Source organism: Triticum aestivum, chromosome 6A (assembly GCF_018294505.1).
Source record: "Triticum aestivum cultivar Chinese Spring chromosome 6A, IWGSC CS RefSeq v2.1, whole genome shotgun sequence".
NCBI classification, from domain to species: Eukaryota; Viridiplantae; Streptophyta; class Magnoliopsida; order Poales; family Poaceae; genus Triticum; species Triticum aestivum.
The window spans coordinates 28,156,382-28,166,790 of record NC_057809.1 but is presented as its reverse complement, the minus strand read 5'-3'; the positions used below and the strand labels follow the sequence as shown (position 1 = coordinate 28,166,790).

The window sequence follows — 10,409 nt, the reverse complement described above, 5'->3', positions numbered from 1 at the left end:
ACGTGATAGACCCTTTGTGAAGGGATCTGCCAATTTTTTTGACGTTTGGATATAATCCAACGTAATAACTCCGGAGTTCCTCAATTTTCTGACAGATTTCAGTCTCCTCTTCACATGCCTTGAGGACTTCATATTGTCCTTAGAACTATTTATCTTGACGATCATAGTTTGATTATCACAGTTCATTGGGATAGGGGGTATTGGTTCTTCAATCATAGGAAAGTCCATCAAGAGCTCATGAAGCCACACTGCTTGAACAGTGGCAGTTTCTAATGTTGTGAGTTCTGCTTCCATAGTTGACCTCATTAAGATGGTCTGCTTGCAGGACTTCCAAGAAACAGCGCCACCACCAAGTGTAAAAACATAACCACTTGTGGCCTTAATCTCATTAGCATCAGATATCCAGTTTGAGTCACTATAACCCTCCAGTACTCTTGGATACCCGGTGTAGTGAATCCCATAGCTCGCGGTGCCTTTCAAATAGCACATAACTCTCTCAAGTGCATGCCAATGATCATCTCCTGGTTTTGACACAAACCGACTCAGCTTGCTAACAGCAAACGAGATGTTTGGCCTCGTGGCACTCGCCAAATACATAAGCGAGCCAATAATATGAGAATACCTCAGTTGATCTCTAGCAATCCGTCGATTCTTTCGATGCAACATGCTAGCATCATATGGGGTTGGAGAAGGTGTGCAGTCGCTATACCCAAAACGATTCAAGACCTTTTCCACATAGTGTGACTGAAGCAGTGTGATCCCACCATTCTCATCTCTCAACAGCTTGATGTTTAAGATAACATCAGCTACTCCTAGATCCTTCATCTCAAAACAGCGAGATAAGAAATCCTTAACCTCCTTGATTAAATCAAGTTTGGTTCGAAAGATCAATATGTCGTCGACATACAAACAAAGAATAACTCCTTCGCCCCCACCATAGCGATAGTACACGCACTTGTCACCATCGTTTACTACAAAGCCGGTAGCAGTTAATGTTCTTTCAAACTACTCATGCCACTCTTTAGGAGCTTGTTTAAGGCCATATAAATACTTTAATAACTTGCACACCTTTCCTTACTAACCAGGTACTACAAAACCATCTGGCTGATCCATGTAAATTTCCTCCTTCAACTCTCCATTGAGGAAAGCGTTCTTAACGTCCATTTGATGAACGAGAAGACCATGTGAGGCAACAAGTGATAGTAGCACCCAATTGTGGTCAGTCTAGCCACGGGTGAGTAAGTATCAAAGAAGTCTTCACCTTCTTTCTGGGTATAACCCTTGGCCACAAGCCGTGCCTTGTACTTTTCAATCGTACCATCAGGTCTAAGCTTCTTCTTGAACACCCACTTACATCCTACAGGTTTTCACCCATAAGGACGGTCAGTGATCTCCCAGGTTCCGTTACCTAAGATGGAATCCATCTCGCTACGTACAGCTTCCTTCCAGTAGTCAGCATCAAGAGATGCACAGGCTTCTGAAATAGTCCTGGGTGTGTCATCCACGAGGTACACAATGAAATCATCACCAAAGGACTTTGTAGTCCTATGTCTCTTACTCCTCACAGGAGTTCCATTGTCACCCTCAACAGGATTCTCAATGTGTTCCATCGCAATGGTGGGTTCAGGAATTACAGTGAATTCCTCACTAGATGGAGTAGGTGTCTCCTGATTTGATGAACTCGACATATCCTTCATAGGAAATATGTCCTCAAAGAAAGTTGCATCATTCGACTCCATAATCGTACCAACATGCATGTCGGATACCTCAGATTTTATTATCAAAAATCTATAGCCGATGCTATGAAAAGCATAGCCAAGAAGAACACAACCCACGGTTTTTGGTCCAAGCTTGCGCTTCTTGGGAATTGGTATATTGACTTTCGCCAAACAACCCCAAGTACGTAGGTAAGAGAGTTTCAACCTTTTCCTTTAACATTCCTCAAATGGAGTCATGGTCTTATGCTTTGTGGGAACTCGGTTTAGGACATGACACGCAGTCATTAGCGCCTCCCCCCACCATTCCTTGGATAGACCCGAAGTGTCTAACATGGTGTTAACCATATCAGTTAGAGTTTGGTTCTTTCTTTCGGCTACCCCATCTGACTGGGGTGAGTAGGGAGGCATCCTCTCATGGATTATACCATGTTCCGCACAAAATAGATCAAATTCATTGGAAAAATACTCTCCACCATGATCGGACCTAAGCCGTTTAATTTTTCGATCAAGTTGGTTCTCTGCCTCAGCTTTATAGTTTTTGAAGAAAGCCAAAGCCTCATCTTTTGATTTCATAAGATACACATAACAATATCTAGTGGAGTCATCAATCAACGTCATGAAGTATCTCTTTCCACCTTTTGTCAACACGCCATTCATCTCACAAATATCAGAATGTATAAGCTCTAGTGGCGCCAAGTCTGTTGCCTCTGCAGTCTTATGGGACTTGCGAGGTTGCTTACCTTGCACACATACTTGGCACTTAGATCCTTTGACAGTAGAGATTTTCGGAATTAAATTCATATTGGCTAGCCGCGTCATGCAACCAAAGTTAATGTGACAAAGTCGTGAATGCCAAATATCAGACTCATTGTTGTGGCAAACATTATTAATAACTTTAGTGCAAATATCTGACAAAGACAGGCGAAACAAGCCTCCGCTCTCATAGCCTTTTCCAACAAATTGTCCATACTTAGAAATTATAACTTTATTGGATTCGAAAACCAACTTAAAACCATCTCGACATAAACGGGAACCGCTAACGAGATTTTTATTGATGGACGGCACATGATGAACGTTCTTCAGACGCACGGTCTTCCCTGAAGTAAACTTCAGATCGACCGTATCAACACCTCGAACGATGGCATGTGACCCGTTCCCCATCAGCATAGGAGAAGTCCCAGTGGCCTGGTAAGAAGAAAACATGGAGGCATCAGCACAAACATGTACATTGGCACCGGTGTCAATTAACCAGTCAGGGGTTTGGAATACTGAAAGGATGGTAGGAAAAATACCGTACCCTGATTCCTTCATATCAGTATCACCGATGACAACATTAGCAGACTTGCCGCTCTTCTCATGTTCGCGCTCCTCAAAGCGGTTGGGACACTTCGGAGCCCAGTGATTAGGATCACCATAGACATGGCAAAGTCCCTTCCCCTTCTTATGAGAGTTCTTCTTGAAGTTGGTAGAATGTGATGGCTTGTTCTTTGTATCGAACTTGCCTTTGCCCTAAGTTTTGTTCTTGTTGTTTTTGAACTTGTTGGGCTGGAAGTTCTTCTTCTGTACCATGTGGGCACTAGAACCTCCCTTAGCAACTCAAGCACGTGTATCCTTTGCTCTCGCCTTCTCTTCAACATCAAGAGTACCAATGAGATCCGCAACGAAAAACTCCTGTCTCTTGTGTTTCAGGGAAGTAGCAAAATTGTTCCACGAAGGTGGAAGCTTGGCAATGATGCCTCCGGCAACAAATTTGTTCGCCAACACACACTTGAAGTACTCAAGTTCTTTTGCGAGCAACTGTATCTCATGAGCCTGCTGTACAACAGGGCGCCCATCAGTCATCTTGGAGTCATAGAATTGCTCCATGACGTACAACTCGCTGCCGGCGTCCGAGGCACCAAACTTGGCCTCGAGCGTAGCCCACATGTTCTTGCCATTGTCAAACGACATATACGAATCTACAATGGAGTCATCAAGAACACTCAGAAGCGTGCCTTTAAAGAGGGTATTGATCTTCTTGAAAGCTTCCAGCTGTGCTGGATTAAGATCGCCCTCAGGCTTGCCCTTGGTGGCGTCATAGCAGCCCATGATCTGAAACCAGTAGACTGCTCTGGTGCGCCACCTCTTATATTGCGCCCCCTTAAAGGCAAGCGGCTTTCAGATGCGCAGCAAAACCACTCGGAGTAAATTTCCTATAATCAGGTTTTTGGATTGTTGGAAAAATGAGAAAATTACTACGAGATTTAATCCGAATAAATAGGAAATAGATCATGACAGCAATAACAGAGATTAAACTAATCATGCGAACTAGCATAGTAGATGAACAGATCACATCTAGGGCACATATACTAGAAATATGAATTCTACCACGATCTCGAACAAGAAGGATAGAATAACATACGGTGCAGTGGGTGTAGCACCGCCGGCGTTGACGTTGTCGCCCATGTCGTCGAGGATGAGGTTGCCGAGGTCGGGGAAGAAGTCGTCGTTCGCGAAGTCGTCGCTGCCAGCAGTCGTGCGAGTGCGCTCCCCAAAAACCTGATCGCCCCTCTCCCGTACAGGATCACGAGAGGCGGGGTTCCGGAGGCCTGCTGTCCCTTCTCCCGGTGCACGCCGAAAGGAGGGATGGAGAAAACTTGCTTGGCGGCGCAATGATCTGTAACGATGGTGAGAAACCATACGAAGCGGCGGCGGCTAGGGTAGACGTCTTCCTGACTATATAGTGCGGGCCGGGTAGGTCCTGGGAGTAAACCCCACGTCCGAGTCGTCACGATCCAAAAAAATCGGAAACGGTTCAGTAATTAATGTGTCCATTAATTATTAATTAATGACTCATTAATTTTTCCCGAGCAGCAAAAATATAGAAAACGTCCTCGGCTCGGCTCAATCCCGCAACCCGCGGCACGGCGCGGCGCGACGAGGCGTGGCGAGCGTGGAGGAGGAGCGCGCGTGTAGGTCTCCTCTTCTCATGCTCATACAAGTGGTAGAAGAGCTCACCTTATAAAGAGGTGCAACTCTCTCTCAACTTCCAGGGTGGGACTAAACTTTAGTCTCACTCACTCAACTCACATGTGTGCATAAATGAGCCAAGAGAATTTCAGAATTTTAGTTGGGCTTTGGGCCAAAGGCCTACTAGCAAAATTCCAACAGACACTACTCTAATTTGTAGTAACCTCTACGAACAGATCGTTCCAAAGTTATGCTATATCAGTCAATCCTTTTATTTCCTTGTCATGGCTAATCAATCAAGAAGATATAGAATGCATAAATCATTGTCCATTTCTAGAGAGTTCAAATTGAGCTTTGGTGGCGGACAACAGAAAGAACAAACAAAATTATATTTGTCCTACTAAGTTCGTTGTGAACTTTTACTGAAATAAGGTATACATATGAAATAAGAAAGAACCTAATTTAGGTGGAATTATCTCAAAAAGATCCAAACCAATGTAACATATATATTCGCATTCAGAAATTAATCTTCCATGACACTAATCAATCTTTGGATGGCATTTTTCTTCATAACACCAATCGGTACTCCCACCATTATTTACTCTTCGCTCACTCCTGCTTCATATTCCCTCGTCCAGAATCCAGCACCTCCATCTGAGCCTCTTGTGTATACATGTGCAAGATGGTCACGTATATACCATGATGCACATCACCGTTTGCAATGGAAGAAAGCTAAAGAGATTAATTAAAATAACATCTTGGGAACAAATTCTATGGAGACAAGTCCATAGGTAGTGGTACTCTAGCCAGGAACCAATATTTTTTGATCTCCAATGTAGTCCTTTCATGCTTGTTATCTGGATGTCATGTGATGAAAAATAGCCATGCACCGATCAAACATGTTCTATCTGTTTGAGAATGCAACAAAGGTATGTACGCACATGCAAGGGGTAGTACTTACATGAGAGCAATTTGAGAGAATCGATCAACACCTGACTCAGTTGCTAGTTTCTGATGGCGTTGGGTAGGTTGCAGTGCAAACCAGGCTAGCGGTACTTCCAGCCCTGTGACGTCTTCGTTTCAGTTTTATCAATCCCTCAATTGGCGCCCATACCAAGAGAGAAGGGTGGGATGGTGCGATCGTAGAACATGACAAATTTTCCTATGTAGTACATGCAGAGCAATTAGGTGGTCTGTTGTTTTTACTTGCTCCTGTATTTAGTACGTGAACATGAAAGGCTAGGTTAAGTGTTGTCAGCATGAATTAACATAAAAAACTGGCGCTTAAAAGGATGTACCACTCAAGAATACAGAAACAATTTTGAAGTACAAACATAGTGGCCTATTTCCAAAGCATATGTGCCAGCAAACAGACCTGGACTTAAGGGGGCGCAATACGTGCTGCAGTATAATGAGGCCCATACGTGCTGATGCTGATGTGGTTAAGCTCCACGGTCTGAGCAGCAATATCCCTAGGCGAGTAGTGGCGCCGCAATGAGGGTGCTGGAGAGCATGGGAGCTGAAAGGAGAGGATGGCATGATGCGGCGGCGGTAGGCTAGTAAACCTCATGGGACGTACGTGTAAGGGAGGCGGACACTTGATCTACTGATGTGTTTCAAGCCAAGGCTGTCGTGTACATGCGTGTATCTTGTCCTTTCTTCTTTTTTTCTTTTTTTTGTTCAGTTTTTTTAACTGAGGTATGTTTTGTGTTGTTGATTGATTGGTGATTATGGGAGAATTGAAGCAGCACATGTTTCTACATACTGGCAATGGTGGGAATTTATAGAAATTTACCTTTAAAGTAAATCCAACGGTTGTGATTTTCTGGTTTACATAATTAAAGGCTAGATATTTCTAATTATTATGGAATTCTCTAGCATATTTATCTTTTTTCTAGTTAGCCGGTAACCCAGACGACTTGTCATTCAGATAAAGCCTTTGGATTAGGGAAACGTTTCCAGACGGCAGTCCGGCCGAGTCTTCGCCCGGACGCGCGCGCTTCGTTCGATTGCGCTGTGTCCTGCGGCCCCGCGTGCCCCTCGCTTGACTAATTGCCTGAGCCAACCACCAATCCTTTCTTTTTTCTTTCTCCTGTTTCCTTTCTTCTTCCTCTTATTCCTTTTTCTTCTCTCTCCTGCGCAGGAGGATGGCGCGGCGCATGTTGCTTGTGACAGATTTTTGGACTCCCCATGCTGCAGCCGCGTCCTGTGGAGCTATGACTCGAATGATTTTCATTGCCTCCTCTTCCCCTCATTGCTGACGGTGCAGCAGTCACCATGGATGCGCTCATAGACAACTTTTTTTTATGGAGTGTTGCAACCAGCCCCGGGAGATGCTACATCCGGCGGCGAGGGATGTTACAACCGACAAGTTTTTTTGTTGGAACCAACCAAAGGTTCTGTCGCTGATTTTTTTTTTGGCTGGAACCAGTGTCTTGTTTTGCTACTACCGGCGGCTTCATTTGCTACTACCGGCGACAACGTTTTTTTGCGGCATAATTCATGAAGATGATGCAACCTCGACGACGGGTGACAACATTTTTTTGCAGCACACTATGAAGTTTTTCGCTACCACCGGCTATAGGGTTTGTTACCACCATACACAGCGGCCGGCCAGTGTTTTTCTTTTGTGTTTTGCTACAGCCATGTCATTTTTTGCTGCAGTCGGCAACCACAGAAGCTACATCGGGTTAACATTTTTGCTACAATGACGATGGCGGGCTGTAGCGGTAAGCTTTTTTGCTGGAAGCGATACTTTTTTGCTACAACAGGTATCGTTTTTTGTTGGAACCAGCAAGAGCCTCGGGAGGGCACACGGCGAGGTACAGCGCGACCACAACGACAGGTGCTGCGGCCGGCGGCCGGCGCTACCGGAGATGCGGCCATGTCCCCGGAGCCGGAGATGCAAGCCTGCAACCACGAGTGCATGTTGTTGCATGCATGAAGCCGATGAGAAACGCAGGCGGCGAGGGCGGCGACCGGCGGTGACCGACGGCGAGGGCAGCGACCAGAGGCGAGGGTGGCGACCGGCGGCGGTTCTTCAAGGTTTTGCTACATCGGTCGTCCATGGCTAGTGTTGGCGGCGGCGCTGCTTTGTTTTCCCCTCTGCTGTTTGGTTGAATCCGTTTAATTGGAAAGAAAACGATTCCAGATCTGATGGTTAAATGCAATCTAATCAAACGGCCGCGCTGTGTCCAGCCGAATTGATTGCGCCGGTGCGCCGGTGCAGATTAGTCGCCTTTGGATTATTACCATGATATATAATAATAAGAGGAAATTCAGGTTCATACTATAGCCAAACAATGTGCCAAATTAAAATTTAAACAGTGGGGATATTTGATCAGTAAATTAAATTTTAAATATAAATTATTAGGCACTAATATTAAGCATTAGAGGAGTATATCAGACATGGTCATGTAATGAGTTTCCGAAGTGTATACATACGTGATGTTCCTTTTTTTCTATTTTCCAAGTGCATGAACGTACGTGTGTGTATTCTTTTTTTTTGTAAGATTTGACACATATCTTTCCTTGGACAACACGTTCCTTGTTTTTTTCTAACTTAACAGGTTTCTTGTTTTTTTTTAACTTAACATGTTCCTTTTTTCTTTGAAGTCAACTTAACACGTTCCTTGTTTTTGTAAGGAAAAGTCCGACTTCTTCTTGACTATTTTCCCTGGGATGCATGCAATCTTTTTAACGTAAGTTTTTTTGATGAGGAAACAAAGTGGCCTCCAGATGTATATTTTTTCAACGGGGTGGAGCCAGGGAGCACGTACGTGAGAAAATCTCATCCTTTTCCCGTTTACATGTATGTGTTTTTCTTAGTTGGTGCATGTACGTGAGTTCTCTTTTTAAACAGGCCCACCATTTACCAAATATATTTTCTTTACCATATGTTCGTTCAGATGTGTCACGTACAGTCGTTGGAGGCCCAGAGCATTATATATGTTATATAAATCTAACGGTCAAGATAATTCTATTTGTTAAGATTTACCAGATCGAGGGCAAGTAATTTCTAATTAACGTGCAATTTTCTAGCATATTTACCTTGCTCCTGGTTCACCTTATATTACTTTTAATATATAAATAGATGCAACATAAATATGTAGACAAGACATGTGTTTGTCTTTTATTCCCAAGTTTGAACTAGTATAGTTCGGATTCTTATATGATAGTGCATGTCACATTATTTTTTCGACGCTACAATGACCAAACCATGGACTGAGAAAACGGTGTTTCATATATCTAGTACTAGAGTTATTTTCTTCTCAGTTAGTACCGAAGATGCCAAATGGCGCGATTGTGCAATATGGAGGGATGTAGACATTGCACATTGCAGGTAGCATCTGTAGCGCTAGGTTCCTTATTTCCTCGAACTGGGGCAGTTGTTGAGGCTGGACAGAGCCCTGGTCCTGTGGGTTTTGCTGAGATGGCCGGAAGGAGCCCTGGCCTAATGGATATTGTTGCAGAGGCTGTTGGAAGGACACCTGGCTCGATGGTTGTTGTTGTTGTTTTTGTTGTTGATGCAGAATAATAGCATGAACAACATTTTGGATGGCCTGACACTGCGACTGCTCAGGGATCTGCCATAGGTGCTGACAACACAATTCTTGCAACAGCTGGTAAGTACTTTGTTGCAAAACTTGTGATCTTCCATGCGCTATGTTGTGTTGCTGCAATACAACATCCATGCATGGAATCAGTTGTTGTTGCAAAATTTGTTGAAGGATTTGCTTTTGTTGTTGTTGTTGTTGTTGTTGTTGTTGTTGCTGCTGCTGCTGCTGCTGTGAAATTGGTTGTTGTGGTTGCGAATACTGTGGTTGCGGTTGTGGATATGGTTGTTGTGGTCGAAATGGTTGTGGCTGCGAATATGGTAGTTGCGGCTGCGGAAATGGTTGCAGCTGCAGATATGGTTGTTGTGATGGAAATGGTTGCGGCTGTGGATATGGTTGTTGTGGTGGAAATGGTTGTTGCTGCCCTAGAAATTGTTGTTGTTGTACCAATGGAACTTGCTCTTGTGGCTGTTGCTGAGATGGATTTTGTGGCTGCAATTGTGGCACTGGAACTCTAACTGCAGTTGTGGCGGTGGTCGCCACGATAGCAGGGAGGGCAAGGATGAGAAAGGTCTTCATGGTGGATTTGTATTGACCACAGCTTGCTTGGCTTAAATGATGCGCTCTACTAATGAAAATGATGGATGAGGAAGGATGAACCTCATGCTATGGGGCTATTTATAGCTGCCATGGAATGATCTCTTTCACAATTGGCATTTGTTTGTGTGGAAAGTGCTTGGATGCTTCTAAAAATCATCATTTGGTATGTTCTGTTTGGTGGCACTACTTACAAGTGTATTCTTGGACTGGTCATTAAAGTTCCTTGTTGTTGCACTATCATTCCACCACCAAAAAGGTGTGATAACATGCATGACTCATCTTATTCACTTTACAGCTCAAACACTAATCTAGATTGCGTATTTTTCTGAAACCAAGTTTCTAATTTTCTGCAAATTGTTACGCATAAACTAGATAAGCATGGCTGTCACGGTACTTAGTTTGTAATCTTGTGTGGTCTGTTAAGATAGATAAGACTAGTAATGTAACTTGCTTTAGTAGGCCATGACTCGTCAAATTCCTTTTACATGTCAAGTGTTCTAGTGTTCTAGAAGTTATTAGCAAGCATAAATTTTGTAATGTTCTACAAGTTGTTACGTGTAAACTATATAAGCTTGACTTGCACACA

The 10,409-nt window shown here is 43.8% G+C and overlaps 1 protein-coding gene across 1 annotated transcript; it reads right to left on the bottom strand.

The window, feature by feature from the left end:
- Positions 1-8,809: 8,809 nt before the first annotated feature.
- Positions 8,810-9,850, bottom strand: LOC100049022 (alpha/beta-gliadin-like). The gene is given in 1 exon segment (NM_001405088.1): positions 8,810-9,850. A coding segment is annotated over 1 exon segment (864 nt). The 5' UTR covers positions 9,803-9,850; the 3' UTR covers positions 8,810-8,938.
- Between the last annotated feature and the right edge of the window lie 559 nt (positions 9,851-10,409).